At 34.2% G+C, this 17,843-nt stretch overlaps 1 protein-coding gene across 7 annotated transcripts in view; it reads left to right on the plus strand.

The window, feature by feature from the left end:
• The first annotated feature begins 1,458 nt into the window (after positions 1-1,458).
• The window catches only part of LOC125675942 (alcohol dehydrogenase [acceptor]-like), a 44,842-nt gene continuing 28,457 nt past the window's right edge, over positions 1,459-17,843 (plus strand). For 4 of the 7 annotated variants that reach the window (XM_056157926.1, XM_056157924.1, XM_056157925.1 and 1 more), the window contains exons 1-9: positions 1,460-1,728; positions 2,252-2,372; positions 6,521-6,729; positions 6,947-7,376; positions 9,571-9,692; positions 12,287-12,454; positions 15,049-15,193; positions 15,481-15,629; positions 17,376-17,568. In XM_056157926.1, the coding sequence (XP_056013901.1) occupies positions 2,255-2,372; positions 6,521-6,729; positions 6,947-7,376; positions 9,571-9,692; positions 12,287-12,454; positions 15,049-15,193; positions 15,481-15,629; positions 17,376-17,568 (1,534 nt within the window). In that variant the 5' untranslated portion in view covers positions 1,460-1,728; positions 2,252-2,254. Of the gene's footprint in view, positions 1,729-2,251; positions 2,373-6,520; positions 6,730-6,946; positions 7,377-9,570; positions 9,693-12,286; positions 12,455-15,048; positions 15,194-15,480; positions 15,630-17,375; positions 17,569-17,843 lie in introns of all 7 variants that reach the window. The other 3 variants (XM_056157928.1, XM_056157929.1, XM_056157923.1) reach the window with 3 other exon arrangements.

Consider the following 17,843-nt stretch of genomic DNA (forward strand, 5'->3'; position numbering starts at 1 on the left):
TTTTGGACTAAAAATAGGTCAGACAGTTTTCTGAAAGTATTTTTTATCACGGATACAGAAATTGCCCTGATATTTAGTGAAAGGCTTCCTCTCGGAGGAAGACAAGTGCAGTTAACATTTTAGCTGGATTGGCGGACTACGACCTGCAGTACTTTAGGGGTAGATGTGGGTCAAACAGTTTTCCAGATTTTTGGTATGGTCACAGGTATTGCTCTAAAATTTAGTCACGACCTTCCTTTCAGAGAAATACATGTACTTAATCAGTTCACATTTCAACTTAATTGGTGCACCATGACCTACTTGAGGGTCAAAAGTAGATCAAATGGTTTCCTGGACTTTTTATCATCATAAATAGATATTACACCAACATTTTGTCACAACCTCACTCTCAGTGAAAATTTAATACATAATCAGTTCACATGTGAGATGGATTAGTGCACCATGACCCACTTTAAGGCTTTTCTGTTCAGAATGCGTGTTGTATCAATTCAGAGTGCACAATATGCTTCCAAGTTGAATTTCACTGCCCGACGGGCTTACATGTATATTGTACCGTTTGTTGAATTTCACTGCCTGACGGGCGTACATGTATATTGTACCGTTTGTTGAATTTCACTGCCTGACGGGCGTACATGTATATTGTACCGTTTGTTGAATTTCACTGTCTGACGGGCGTACATGTATATTGTACCGTTTGTTGAATTTCACTGCCTGACGGGCGTACATGTATATTGTACCGTTTGCGGTACTCTTGTTGGGATATCGCGCCAATCGGAAAGCACGAAATCATTCGATCATATGATAGATACCCCCACCACTACCCCAAATCCCCCGAACTCATCGATTCCAGCAGGCAATGAAGCCGACCTAGTTTGATACTTATGTAGTGACTTATCTTCTGAAATGCAGTTCATACATGACACTGTTCAGAATTAAATTTGTATAATGTCTATCGATTTTTTTTTTTTTAAATGCTATTGTCAAATTGCGTCTCAGTCATCATGTTTGTGGCAAATATATACTGTGGAAAGTATCGTCTGTACTGTAATGTGAGACGCATATTTTTGTATATCTATAAGTTCTGTCGATAATAATCTTTGGCAGTTCAATATTACTTATGATTACACCACAAAGAAGATTAATTTTATGGAGAGTTATTCGGAACATAAAAATCTACATATACCTAGCCTTTTCTTTTTAATTTTACAAATCATGATACGTGTACTATAGCATAATAAAAATAATGTTAAGGATTTTTTGTCGAATGAGATATATAAAAACAGCGGAATCATGAGATAATTAGGCCTATTCCGAATTACTCTATTCTTCCTTTATTTATATATCCTTATGATAATAAAAAAATCCTAGGCAGGTATTATTTTAATGCTATATTCAAATGTTGGATATTAAATTTAAATCCTAGGGTATTAAATAGCGTTGTTAGTATCATGATTATTGCACATTCGCTCCGCCGTACATGTATACTGTCATATGAATGCAGGATATATTACACGTGTGCTCTTCAATGAATGTTCAATAAGTACTATTCAGCACTTGACACTTGAATGTTAAACTTCCTGATATGTTTCTTTCCGTCTGATATATGTGATGATGTTGCAGACAAGATATAAAAGTGAAACTGAACCAGTTGAGGAGACGTGGACAGACTGTGTCTACACAGCAAATCGAAAGTACGTTCTTTGTACACATAGTGATAATTAATCAAGGGTTAGTATATGTTTCTTTATTCCAGATGTGTATTATGGTCATGGATTGTTGTTCTAGTGAAGATGAAAGTATATGATATATTAAGAGTTTATAAAACAACTGTTTTCAAATAAGTATGTACGATTTAATAGAATTGTAAAATGTCAGTGGCGGATCCAGCACCGGCGTGTGTCCTCATAAAATCAATGAGATTCCTTTTTAAAATATACATGTATATATATATGTCCGAAAATACTAAAATATATAGTCTTATTTTATCAGAACTTGGTAATTTCAGGGGGTTTCGCCTCAGGGCCCCCTCTAGGGCTTCTCTCTGGACCCACCGGGGACCTCGAGACAACCTCCAAACACCCACCTGTTTAATGCATTCCCTCTTCCCGGTTCAGATTTTTCTGGATCCGCCAATGAATATAAACGTCAGTTTTAATGCAATATTTCTTTTACGGGGAACATTACTGAATACATTTAATTAATGTTGAGTACAAAGTATGAATAGTTATATAAATTGCCTGTTTTGTTACAGAAAATGCATCGGTTCTGGGCAGCACTAACGGCACTGTGTGCATTCCTCGTGTACTATACATTTATACGAAAAGATGTCGATCTCCAAATACCGCTTAACAAAACTTATGACTACATAATAGGTTTGTGGGACAAGTTTTTATCTAATCTACTTAGTGTCGTAGTACCAGGCTATTTATGTTATCTTAAGATTATTTAAAGTATTCAATGTATAAAAGGAGATTAGGACAATTGTGAATCAAGAAAGTTGAACAGTTCCAATCCACATGACTGGTAAATGATTAGATCTGTTTGCAGATGAAACTTTTTGGAAGAGTTATCTACCATTGATAAAAATAAGAAAACTCCAATTTTCTTAAAATATCAGCGGTAAATTGTTAATTTTTTTCATATTTTTATAAAGAAAAGGTTTATGCAACTTTTTACCGTGAGATTTTTCTAAAGATACAATTTCTTTTAAGAATATCTTTAAGAAAAATACCATACTAATCCGATAGACTTTGCAATGTAAAATTCAAGGTGAATATTAAAATTTTGTAAATTCCTATGCTCAATCATTTTTATTCGATTTAAAACCTTCAAACTTACATCATGATTACAAAATCACAAATAATTATCCATTTAGTACATATAAAAAAAAAAGTTATACGTTTAATTTATAGGGGCATGGACACGGTTTTGATATTATATATTTAACTAAGAATATGACAGTACATGTATTTCATTCGTGTAAAATACAGCAACAAACTTCAAAAACTGACGCAAATATGTATTAGAGACATTTCAAAACACATGTCACGTGACTCAATTATCAGTTGTCGGCTTCAGTGGGGAAAAAAACAACAGCTTTTACAGCGAAAAATTTCTGTTCTTTATTTGTGCTTGCTCCCTAAATTGATTTATCATGAAGTTATGGTGAAATGTTGAATGCTTTTGACATACTTTATAGAAATCTTGGTGTTCCCACCTCCGTGTGTGGTTTCCTGGCTATGACAAGCTTGTTAACAAACACAAATTTGGGAGCCAGATTTTATATAAATACAATGTATATACTGGGTAAAAATATTTTAAATTCATTTATTCATAAAATTATAGATCTTTTTTCTTTAACAAAAAACTCAATTTCAATCGATCAAAAATTGTGTCCATGTCAATGTTAGAAGATGAAGCGAGGCTATTTTTGAATATTTACAGAAAGTACATATAATGCAATTATGAGCATGCTGTCTTGAAAAGGTCATCGTCACCACGTTCTCGGTAAAATTATGATTTTGCCGACCATAAAACAAAACCAGTTTATTCAGTTGCGGTCATACTGCATGCTAGAATTTCAACTATACTTCATCTGTCAATAAACAGAGCACCAACAACTAAAGAAAATCCATAATGTAATCTATGAGAGGTATGCCTCTTCGATTTGTAAAGTCTGATCACATGTGTCTTATTTATAAACTGTAACTTATTGTAATGATTTCTCAAGCTGTCATATGATTTACTTTTTATCTACTATCAACTATCTGATAACAACGTCAATAAATTCAATGTTTAGATGTATATTATATATGTAATTGTAAATGTTACTTAAAGTCCAAGGAAAAGGCTTGTGATCTGCACAGACGAAGTTACTCTATATAAATAAAGTATTTTCATAATTATCATAATGACATAATTATTATATATTTTGGGTGTAATTAGCGCGCTGACTTGGAGCGCTGATTACGTAAAGTGCGTGGAAACACTAAAGCTGGTGTTGGGAGATAGGGCTACATGCAGTATATTATGTTTTAAGAATAAGAGTGGTCTACTAAACCACTCATACTAAGTATTTTCTGTGTACCAGAAGTAGATACATACAATTGATCTGTACACCAACTATCTGATAACAACGTCAATAAATTTAGGATAACGGTTCGTGAAAGGGCACTTTATTTTCGAGCATATACATGAATGCGCATCTATCTCCCTTTTGTTTTGTAATCACGAATCGAACTTGACAATAAAAGTCTGTATGTGTTGCTGTCTTAGCAATCCCTTTGTGTCGGAAGATGTACAGATAGAAGACTCTATGTGAAACAGGATTATTATGAGTTGGTGTTTTGGTATTTATTGTCTTTTAGTAATATGCATGTAACCTGTTCGCTATCACATATTTATAAGCGATATTATCTATTCTTTGATTGGTGGTATCACTTAGATCTCAACTATTATTCAAATGGGTGATATCACCTATAGCTATTCGAAATGAATAGGTGATATCACTTATAAGAATAGATGACATTTCGTATTCGAAAGGGTGATATCGTCCGTTTATATATCTTACTACAGTAAAGGGACTGATTCACGATTTCCCCCAAAATTTTATTTTTCACTTTTAATGATCAAAATCTACTGTCTAATGTGTTAAAAAGATTTCACATAAAAATTATGGTTATACATTATCACAGAAGCTCATTTTAGAGAGTTTATTATTTGTTTTGTAAACAAAGATTGCGGTATGTTATTGTTTACGAAATTTTCAAAAGAAATGGACATCAATCTACGTTAATTATATCTTTCACATTTCAAGCATTTTTGGGGCAAAATGTGTCATCTAAAAGTTAAAATTTGTGACTATGCAAAATTAAGATGCTTTATATTACAAAATCAATATTTCACTGGTTTGTTTGTATATACATGTACATAAAAAGACTCGAGTCTTTATTTACATAACACAGATTTATGGCTAAGATATTACTTTTATTCTTGCATTCAGGTCAAAATTTTGGCTGTCAACAATAAATGACTTATATTTTTAATGTTTAACATAAAAAATTCAAAATATTTTTTTCTTCAAAAATAAGGAATGGTCTATCTTTCAAAACTATGTAGCTTAAGGAGGAATAACATGCCATAGGAATTTGATATGGATGAAAAGTGGAGGATATGTACACTAATATTCTAAAATTGGGTTTACTTTATTTGGTCAAAGAAAAATGCTTTCTCATAAGACCCCTACTAGACTCAAACCCACGATTTACAGTTCAGCGGTCGAATCGACTAAGCCCCAGACCTAGCTAGGCAATCAAATTTAAAAGGAATAGACAAATATTGCTGATATTTTCATTCCTGTTTTTAAAAGGAAGTCAGTCATTTTGACGATGAAGTATACTTCCTTAAAAAGAAATATGGCGGCCGCTGAAGCCAATCTAACACACCAGAGAAATCTGATATGAATGAAAAGTGGAGGATATGTACAATAGCAATAGTATTTGGAAACTGAAAAGTTTCAAATTTACATTATTTATTTAGTGAAAATACAGTTTTAGTAGAAAGAAATCTGAAATAAATTAAAATTCCGGCTAGATTCGAACGTACGAACTACTTCTTAACTTACCTTTCTTTAGAAAAAATAATCGTAACTTTAGGATAGCCTATAGGCCTTAATGATATAAGATATTTTCATTAAGTTATTTTCTTTCATCTAAATAAAATGACTGTCCTCATGCTGTTCCAGAACATTTTGTGAGAACATTAAGATCAACCTCGTCATCATGGAATTTTTAACTACATAGGAACACATTTAATTTAGTAGAACAGAAGCGTGGTATCTTAAGTAAGAACTTAGTCACGAAATTCCTAAGTCAGAATGTTTTTTGTAAGGTAAGAAGTTTAGTAAAACCTGCGCCAGCAGTCGAACCGTCAACCTACGGAGCTACCCAGCTAGGAAATTAGATTTTAAACTGATAAACATGTATTGCTCATGATATTTATATTTTCAAAAGGAAATCGGCCATTATGGCGATGTATTATTGTTGCTTAAGGACATCTACTACACTGTACAAACATAAATAACCAATGGATGGGTTGATATGTACGTGTATCTCTTTGTATACTCTGACAGTAATTAGTACAAATATATCAAACTCCTAAAGTTTAAGGAATGTTCAAAAGATCCTTTCCCGATATAATTCTACGAAAAATTTGCTTGAGAAACGGAATGGCAAACTAAAATTCCATTCAATAAAATGTATTCATTTTATTTCTATAAGCATGATTTCAGTGTCCATTTTCATCATTTTGGAAAGAAAAAAAAACGTTGTCAGTAGCAAATGTTGTTAATCGGCACAAAAATGTTAATGCATTTCAAATTCATGTTTGATCGTTCGATTACGATCTTTTGAGGAGAAATGTGTATATCTTTAGATATAATCCATGAAAATTATCCGAAAACCCGGGAAATAAACCCTTCTCTTGTGGCTAACGTTGTGGCATGCCTCTTTTCTGAATACAGTTGGTGCAGGTTCGGCGGGTTGTGTTCTTGCCAACAGACTCTCTGAGGATCCACGATTTTCGGTACTTCTCGTAGAGGCTGGAGGATCTGAAGAGGATAATTTTGTAATCCGTGTGCCGTTTGGGGCCCCAGACCTTCTGAACACTGACGTCGACTGGGCCTTCAAAACCGTCCCACAAAAGAATGCTTGCCTGGCGATGAAAGACAAGGTTAACTGGGTTATGTTCTCGACCATCTTTACACAACATGAGTGTCAACACTTTCCAATGGATATAATTTTCATTCAATCTCTTACTCTATTCAACATATCAACTATTTCCACGATACACAAAAATTATATTTTAATGGACCTTTAGAATATGTGCTACAACTGAATATTTATCTAGCTAGCTAGCTAGCTACATTCGTAATCAAATCTATTTTTAGAGATGTGCATGGCCCCGAGGACGAGTCTTGGGTGGATCAAGCTCCATCAACAACATGAATTACGTCCGGGGGAGTCGCTTTGATTATGATCAGTGGGCTAAAGAAGGCTGCGATGGTTGGAGTTATAGAGATGTTCTGCCATATTTCATTAAATCTGAGGACAATCAGATACCACACTTACAAAGCTCAGGTGATTGTTTATGTTATTACGCTGAAAATTCTAAGACCGTACCAAATCAAATTCACAGAGATGATGAACTATTTTTTATTATTTTTTTGTCTGTTATATGCCGTGATGTAGCTTATCATGGAAAAGGGGGTCTCCTAACTGTGAGTGACGGGACGGCCACGCCCCTAAATGACGTGTATAGACGAGCGATGGAGGAGTTAGGATTTCCGGTGGTAGACTGTAACGGAAAAACACAGACAGGTTTGATGAACTTCATGAAAGTCAAACATTTCAAACCCTGTATATTGCAGAAAACAGATTTAATCATCATGGTATTCTTGAAATGAGCGAATATAGTTTTAGAGCTTTAATTGAATCCGGGTTAGAGTAGGTCCTCAGTACCCGTTGCTTGTCGTAAGAGGCGACTAGATGGGGCGGTCCTTCGGATGAGACCGCAAATACTGAGACTCCGTGTCACAGCAAGTGTGGCACAATAAAATTCCTCCCTGCTCAAGACCGTGGGCGCCGAGCACAGGCCTAATTTTTTCAGCCCTTCACCGGCCATGGTGAAGTCCCCATATGAGTGAAAATTCTCGAGCAGGACATTAAACAATATACAACCAACCATTTAATCATATAAATGGAAGTAACGTGTATTATGCAATCAAGACATATTAGTCTAACAGAAACAGAATGATTCCTTTGATGGGGATCGAATGTGGGACTTCTGCCACGACCGACCGAGCTGTAAATCTAGCAGGGAAGTCTAACCCTGCCACATTAGTGTGTCTCAAACAAACTTAACAAATTGTATGGTTAGTGCATTTACATGTTATACGTACATCAGGGCCGTAAATTACATGGAGGCGGAGGAGGCAGCTGCCTCCTCCAACTTTTGAGCCAAAAAAAATTAAAATTTAAAGTTCATTAGAATTTATGTTGTTTCCAATAACTAAGAACATGATACCTCCCTTAAAAAGCATTCCAAATCTTTCTTTTAGAATGAGTTAGTCAAGTAACATCTTAGAAGGCCCTAGAATCAAGGATTTTGCACGAAACGTGTTCAGTGTGCACAAAATGTGCTCAGCGTCTGGGGGCCTGGGCGGCCCCCAGACCCCCCGCATAATTTCCTGCCTCCTCCAAATTGAAGGTTAATTTACGGCCCTGCACATTGCAAATACCTGTAACAGTGTCAATTGTCACCCGATAAAAGCACAGCTGCGCCGCGGTTTGCTTGGTTTTAGAAAAATGAAATACGTGTACATTTTTTTAAAAGTATGAATAAAGGTATTTTAGATTAACTGATAGTCAGCACAGTAATACTAAACGATGTATTTTTACGAATTTTTGTGTAGGAAACAAAAACCCTGTCGGCATCTCCGTAGCTCAGGTTACGTCAGTCGTTTTTGCGATTACTAATCAATTTCGTTTCGCCAGCTGTGTATTGATGTCAATTAATATTGTTCGTCTACACCATCTGAATTTCACATATTCGTATGAAGTGAAACAACGACTTGCGTTTAATTCACAGGATCTGTAGACTTTATAATCCCGAGGTATTATCCATGAAAATCTAAGAATCCGGGGTTTGCCTAAACTGTGCGCCTACTTTTTATTGCAAGGAAATTCGAGCAGCGTAATATTTTAATTTAAGGTGCAGACCTAAATTTGTGCATAGCATGTAACCATTCAGTTTGCTGCGCCCCCCCCCCCCCCCCCCCCCCCAGTATTTTCTAATTAGATAGTTATTGATAGTAAACGAATTAAAAAAAGTTTCCAAGTCAATACTTGTGTTTCTTAATTCTAACCTTAAACACTATTTGAGAGTGTAGACTTGTTATATTTGTGTTGTAAACGGTGCAGAAAATTAGACAGATCTGACGGAACCTTCCATAAGTTTATGTCCACAAGTATTAATCGTTAAAACGGTATAACTGACTCTGATAATTTGATCCAGGGGTTTCTTCTCACGATGATTTCTGAATTATTGTATGCACATGTGTGAGAAAGGTAAGACATATATCAAGTGAACACCGACCGGATTCTCATTTTTGAAAAGAAAGCAGCATAATTAAGAATAAAGCAATGATGCCAAGGGAAACCGAAATTTGGAATTTTCTGCACTTACGGCCTTTGAGCAGGGAGGGAACTTCTTTGATCATTTGTAAATTTGTTTTGTAACATATATTGATTAAGTTTTGTAATTATGGAATAAAATTATCAGTTATGAACCTTATAGAATGTTTGTTGCATTAGCAAAACACGAAGTGCAAGCGAGATATGTATCAATTTTATCTTAGTCGGTTATTACGTATGAAGATATATCGCAGAATAATGACCGCGGTATTCCTTTGATCTTTGCAATAACCGTGATATGATATACCATCATGCATCATGTCTTGTTCTGTACATACTATAATGTATATTATGCCTTTATGGTGTTGGTACCTTTTAGGATATTGTCCAACACAAGAAACTGTTAAGGATGGAGAGAAATGGAGTACAGCCAAAGCCTTTCTCAGACCGGTCATGCATCGTCCGAATCTTCATGTTCTAACAAAATCGTTTGTTACCAAGGTACATTTACTGCTGCAAAATGTCAATTCTCTATGGTTATTTTAACATACATACACGAACGACTTTATATTCTACAGTAATTTCAGCTACATGCCAAATTTTTTAAGGTTCTTTATATATGAATACTGATCTTCAGCATACTGTATCATACATTAGTAGTTAATGTCTGTATTAATTCACGAGAAATGTCTATCGCAAAATCTAAAAATCTCTCATTCATTCTTATATATTGATTTATATATAATTAAGAATTTCAGATTTTACAAATACGAATTAATATTAAATAACATTTTTTTTTTACCAATTTATGTACGTGTGTAATACATTAAAACAACATTATATTTTCGTACTGCAAATTGTTCGTGGATATAGGAAACGTATCATGTTCACGAGAATTTGATTTTGTAGTTGAAAAGCTGTCATCATAACTCAGTTTTCCTTTTTTTTTGTCAGATTTAAATTCGCGGGAATATTCATATCACACAATCAACGAAAAGTACCCCCGCAAAAAATAGTGATGATATAGTGTAAGGGAGCTACAGTTTCAGTCATTCCATATTCTATATATCAATATTCTTTAGTTTTTTTTTTTTTATTAAAGGTCAAGTGTAATAAAAATAGATTTGAAAATAAAGTTTATAATTCATTAAAACCCATTTTGAAAAGTTTATTGATGTGTTTATTTTTTTTTTTAAATCCAGGTAAATGCGCAAAATACCTATTCCAAAATCGTTGTTTATAGAAACGAATGAAGGGATTGTCACCCTTTCTTATGACGTCATCTGAGACAATTGTAGTTGTTTACGCCTGTATATCATCGTTTTAATTTCTGTGAGAAATTGCCAGTTTTAGCAACACCGTGGATGGTGACGATGAAATACCGTAAATACACTTGAGTTTATAATGTTTGTACCTACACCCGTTTCGAAACCATCAGATAATAATATTTATATGATATATACATTTATATGTTCGACAAATATCTCATTGTAATCTATTTAGAAATTATTTACCGGGTCAGTCCATAGAAAATTGGGAATAATATTGAAAAAAAAATGTTCTATCAAAAGATAACCTTTGTATTTTACACAATCGAGGCTAATCAAAATCAGACTTCATAGATACTCGCCGTATACTCTATTGTAGCGATTGTGAGCGTATTTAACTAGATTGACTCTCACGTTTGTATTTTTTTTTATTATGGGATTTATTTGTATGAGATTGATCAGATTCAAATTATAATGTGTTTAGCTAGATATATATTTAACTGAAAAATGCCTTTTTGAAAAAAGAACAATAAAAGACAAAAGAAAAAAACTTATTGTGCACAACGTTATTTGTAACCCCCCCCCCCCCCCCTTTAAAAAAAAACAACATCTACATGTAGATACAATATCATAAAATGTAAATTAGGCCTATTAGTACATGCAATTTTTTCACAACACACGTCAAATGCGAAATTGATATATTACGGCACAAAAGTTAACGAATTGTAGCATTTTGAGGTGTGAAATTTTGCCAAAATGATTCATGATATATATGTAGCACATTAGGAATGTAACATATTAGGAAAAGGAAAAACTTGTATTTGATTTCATAATGAACTTGAAAAAAAAAAGCTTTGGAAATTGGACTGACCTCGCAATAAATAAGGTTTTATCAAATTGGGTTTTTGAACTTAAATTCATTTCCATTTTTACTATATTTTATTTTTTCAATATATATATATATATATATATAGTGAAGAAATGAAATGATGACGATGAGTCCCTTATAAATATAGTATGAGCACGACAATATTCGAAAGATATTTCATTTTATAAAAGAAATAAAATCAATTCGAACTATGTAATGGGTGACATTAATTTTTATGTGCAATCGCAAACCCATTGAATACAATGTCGCATTAAAGCATTCAGTGGTGGATGTAGAGAGGGGTGGATTGCGTGCATCCCCCCTTTTTGGGTTGAAATTTTTATATAATTAAAATACACCCCTCCACTTGTTTTGTAGGATGTCCAGTTAATCATCACTTTGCACTTTGTTTGGAGTCAAACAGGATGATGGAAACCTGATCCTCGTTAATTAAAGTGTCACTCACTGATCCTCGTGGCTAGTCACAAATCTCAGTGTCTCTTTTCAGTTTCAGTATCCAAATTCTTCGAAATTTAGTATCTTTTGAGAAAAGAAATATACTTAATCCCTGTCCCGATTTCCCATTGCAGTTCAAAGCAGCGCATTGTACCATAAATACAGGACTTTTCTATGTTAACACTATAAAACCCTATCAATGCAGTCGAAAGTTGTCTCAGATGATGTCATAAGCTACGAGCGATAACTCACGTCACAACACATTTACCGATCGCTCAGGTAAAAGTTTGATAGCGCCGTGTAATTCACGCCAAGTGATTTTTATCAAAATTGCCATGGAAATTAATCCATAAGTGTACGACAGACATTTTTCTGTATAAAACTCAAGTTTTAGGAAAATCACCGTACTTGCCCTTTAAACCATTCTGCATATCATTTCGAAATTACACACGTTGTTTAAATGATGATGTATAGACATTGTATTTGGTATTTTTTTTTTTCAGATTCTTATAGATGATAGGAAAGCTTCAGGTATTTCCTTGATAAAAGACATTATGAAACATAATATATCGGCCAGGAAGGAAGTGATTCTTTCAGCAGGGTCTATCAACAGTCCTCAGATCCTAATGTTGTCTGGCATTGGACCGAAAGATCATCTAACAAATTTAGGGGTACAGAGGTTTGGTTATTTTCATCTTCTAAAGTTAGAACCGTTATAGTGGAAAAACCCTTTTGTTGTAATAGTACCGTGTTGACCTTTCACCTCCTAAGCGATAAGAATCGTACTTCTCTATTGTTATTATGAAACGTGATTGTGACTATAAGTTGAAAAGTTAATCAGTTATGACGAAACAACCTCTTAAATTACATTTTATGAATAGGCCAATCCAAAAACATGAGTTATCTTTCCTTGATCCGGAACGTTGTACGCTTGCGTAACAGTAGGTTAAGACTTCCGGGTAGTATAATTCGAGAAGCGTCATTATCAACAGTGCAGAAGGCCGCATATATATTGCTGTATAATTTTACAGTAATCACGCCAACAAATATGTTAACATTAATAAAAGATCTCAATGCATAGGTTTACTTCATACACGTGAAAATAACCAACTTTGCCTGTAAAAATAATAGAAAATTAATGTTGTAAGTAGAGGAGGACACCCCCCTCTCCGATAGGATGTTCTATCGTTAAACTGATGTAATTTCCTACGACGGGCCTGTCTCGAGACGCAGTAAGATTATTCTAACTAACCCCCTTCCCCTCCAGGATTTCACGTGTTTTTTAACTGAAATTAGTATATATCATATATTGCATACATTTCCTCAGGATCTTTAGCCCGTGTTTTAACACAGTCAGATTTATAATAAAATATCAGAAGCTACTTGTTCAATATCAATGTAGTACATGTACATTCAGCGATGAAAGTTCTGCCACGATGTACGTCTGGGTATGTCGGACTGACACATCTGGATTCTGAAAATGTTCATCTCCTTCGATTGGTGAGTAAAATTTAACCCAGCCTGTAGGCCTACTTGTAAATGAAACAGAGGCCGGCCACTGACAGATTTCCAGCTGTCTGCCCACAAATTTTATACAGTTTCAAATACAAGTATAACCATAAAGAAATTCGTCGTCACAAATCATCTTTAAACTGACATTTAGACATGTAATGCTTTGAAAATAAAATAACGTATAATTGAACACCCTGAATTTATAGTCGACAAGAGTATGTACCTGTAAATACAGCCATTTTGAGTAAAATATTTGGAGTTTTACTCAAATTATTTTGTAAATTTGTGGCTAAAGGGGGTATCTAAATCGGTCATTGCAATTTCTTTTAGGACACGATACGTGCCTATACATAATCAAGTAGATTTCAAGGGAGCTAAAACGAATAAAAGAGGGAAGATACAGAGATGTCAAAAGCATTGTATTAGGGGGGGGGGGGGGGGTAAACTTACCTATCCCCCAGAGAGTACATTTGAGAATACCCCCTCCCCCCCGGGATCACACAGGTCTATGAAAAATAATTTATATCAGTCTAGGAATATTCAACAAAATTAATAAAAAATATTATTTAGTTACCTATTTTACTGCATTTTAAACATATCAGTTGATATTAACAATCCTAGCTTCATGCTGCAGTGTACAAAATGATTTGCACGTCCAGGTACTTTGGAGAAAGTTACCCTATGATTGCAATCTGGTTTATTTTTGAAAGAGTCGATTGGTGGTGGTGGAATAAATTTAGCCCTGATAAAACAATGAAAGCGTTGATTTCCTAATTTAATTGATTTTTTTATTTTGAAAAGAGGGGGGGGGGGGGCATTTTACATGTATGCAAGATCTTCTCACCACAGACACTCGACGTTTTAAATATCTGTAATAAAGAAAATTGCCTACAAAATAATTATGTCAGTCGTTATTGGAGACATATGTAAACAAATGAATGTCTGGGTGATTTCCAATTTAATTTTTAAAATTCCCCCTCCCCCCGAAAATCACCCCCGACTCGATCAAGAAATTCTTTTTTTTTTTCATTAACATTTTCTTACTCTCTCGTACAAATGATTGCATCTGTTCTCGATTTTGAACAGCGCCCATACTAATATAACTATATATATAATATATGCGCAGTCTGACTGTGTTACTACCCGGAAGTTGTCATATTCACACTAAATGTAAGAATACAAAGAGAGATAACTCATGTTTTCGGAAAGGCCTATACTATGTTGACCTGACACTTAACCTGTTGACTCTGAACCCTCGTCCTTCGCCTAAGTTGAGTCTGCGTGTGACGTATTGTTACTGTACGTTCAGAGATAAATCGGTTATGGCAGAAAAATAATTTCATTTCAGCAGTATCTTGTTAATCTGACGTTTGTAACTTTTGACCCCCAGAATTAAAGGTCATCCTTCTTCCATGCTGAGATCTGTGTGTGACGTATTTTGACCGCAAGTTGAAAAGTAAATATATGGCAAAACACATTTATCTCCTGTTAATCTAGCTTATGACCTTTTCTTTGTATGGATTTCTGTGACTTTCGTTTGAGAGATAAATCAGCTATGATTAAAAATTCATTTCCTTTACGATGACTTTTGACCCTGACAACTCATTATTAATCTAGACCATTGTTGTCCCATTGTCACTGATGTAAATTTAAACCATTCAGCAGCAAAGGATGTAAAGCTTTCAAAACTTTTTAACCAGAAGGACAGACAAACAGACAAAATGATTATAAGGTATTATTATATTTCTAACAGATTCCACTGGTGTCCGACTTGCCTGTTGGAGAAAACTTGCAAGATCATATCATGACCGTCTTGTTTTTCAATGACAACTCAACTAGTGGTGGAAGCACGGCGCCATCCTTGAGCACAATATTGAAATATCTTGCTTACAGATCAGGTAATTCCACCACCACTACTAGTAGTACTGTTGAAATCATAGTATTATTAACGAAAAATATCGACATAGTAATTTTGGCTATAAAATGTGTGAATGAAAGGTGAAGATAACGAATAATTAGTGCATAAAATTATCATGAATTTTTAACTGTCATAAAGCACTGCATCATTGTCAGTCCAACAATAACTAAATGTTTTAAAAGGGATCACATTCCAAAAGGAAAATGAGGTTTATTGTATACAGCTGATGATGAAAACATTAAGAACATCCGCATGTTTTGTGTCTAGGTACACTGAGTCAGCCACATGGAGAAGCCAGTGTTTTCTTGACAGATGACGAAAATACATCTGCTTCCACACAGTTCACGTTTTACAGTGTCAGTGTACACCCCAGTTTTGCCGACAAATTAGTTAAATCTCTAAACATTGATTCAAAGGTAAGATTATGTAATATAGTAATAGATATTGATAGATAAATACTGTGATAGATACACAAAGTGATAGATAAACATTGTGGTCGTCAACTTCCCACATTTATGTAGCAATATTCCATCATCACCTGCCTATGATGTTTATATATTTCAACTGATTCGATACGCAGGAGTTTGTTCTGGGTATGGTCAGTTTTTAAATCGAGGCAGGCTACTGACAAACAATGTGCAGGGGTTTCAGCAGTCTTGTTTAAAGTCAGCATTTCGCAAATTCTATGGTCGTTATAATAATCTAGTTAGCCAATACAACCTATCATTGGGTCATATGCTGTCTGACGTGTTTCATGCCGATTGTTAGGTCGTTCTTGACACACTGATTTTGAATACTGATAACTCCGTTTACCTGATCAAGATAAAGGGCAGGAGATGCTTACTCTTTCCTAGGCACCTTAATCCCACCTCTGATGTGTCTAGGGGTCCATGTTTGCCCAACTCTCCATTTTGTATTGCTTATAGGAGTTGTGAGATTGATCACTGTTCGTTGTCTTCACCTTTCATAAACACTATGATAGATAAACACTGTGACAGAGAAACACTGTGATAGAAAACACTGATAGATAAATACTGTGACAGAGAAACACTGTGATAGATAAACACTGATAGATAAATACTGTGACAGAGAAACACTGTGATAGGTGAACACTGATAAACACTGTGATGGAGAAACACTGATAGAGAAACACTGTGATAAAGAAACACTGTGATAGAGAAACACTGATAGATAAACACTGTGACAGAGAAACACTGTGATGGAGAAACACTGATAGAGAAACACTGTGATAAAGAAACACTGTGATAGAGAAACATGTGATAGATAAACATGTTGTTTGTAGCAAGTGGTAGAAATACTTACTAGTATAATCTCAATCTGAGGTAAATAGAACGCTGGATTGTCGGGATCTGGAATAGATGCTTACTAGAATACATGTAGAATTGATACAATCTGTAATACGTACTAGAGTACATGAAGAATCTATACAATCTGGAATATATACTACAATACATGAAGAATTGATGCAAATTGGAATAGATACTTACTAGTTACAATATAAGATAGATACACACTGGAATAGATACAATATAAGATAGATACACACTGGAATAGATACAATATAGGATATATATATATATATATATATATATATATATATATATATATATATGAACAGATGATAAACTACAAATCTGTTTGCATCTTTCTTTGTGATAAGATTCTCTTTATTTATTGAAAGTCATTTGTGTTCGTAGAAAAAAATTCCATATTTTTATAGCCTTTTTTCTTTGATTTTGACTATCGTTTGTACAACTTTGTCTCATGCCTCGGAAAATGAAAGGCCACGGTCAAAGTATATGAATATCAAGAATCATTGTCAATTATATAGGTCAAGGTCTAATTTGCCACAACTGAAATTTGTCAAGTTATATACTACTTTTTCACAAACACATCTTGAAATAGTATCAAAGTATATGCAAGCCATTCAGCAGCTTTCTTTTGTATCTATTTAAAAAAATATATTTTGTCAAAACTTAACATACATGTATGAAACAAAACAATACTGTCACAATAGGAATATTGATTTATTTGCTTGCTTGAGAAGCAATGCTTGTTTTGAGTTGTAAATATCATTATGATTTCCCCCTTTTACGCACCATTTTGGGAAAATAGGTAAATAATAGTAATTACTTTTACAGAATAAAGAGGGCATCCAGAGAAGATTTGAAAATAGTTTCAATAAAGGTATAGGAACATTTTTCGCAGAAAATGTGCTTCTGAAACCCAAAAGTAGAGGAACCATTCGTCTTCAGAGCAACGATCCTTTTGCTTCACCGCTAATAGATCCAAACTATTTGGATCACCCCGATGATATAAAGACTTTAGTGAAAGGTAAAGAAATCATCATTTCAGGATACTTCATGGAGCGTTTTATTTATCATTTTCATTTCTGTCGGAGAATTCCCAGTCATTAAAGTAGTTATAATTTATAAAGATTCATATACATAACGTTCACATTCATGAGGCGAAAGTAAAAATTTGGAAATATAAGTATTATGAATGAAAGGTGAAGATAACGAACAGTGATAAATCTCATAACTCCTATAAGCAATACAAAATAGATAGTTGGGCAAACACAGACCCCTGGACCATCCCCATATATAGCA

This window comes from Ostrea edulis, chromosome 3 (assembly GCF_947568905.1).
Source record: "Ostrea edulis chromosome 3, xbOstEdul1.1, whole genome shotgun sequence".
NCBI lineage: Eukaryota > Metazoa > Mollusca > Bivalvia > Ostreida > Ostreidae > Ostrea > Ostrea edulis.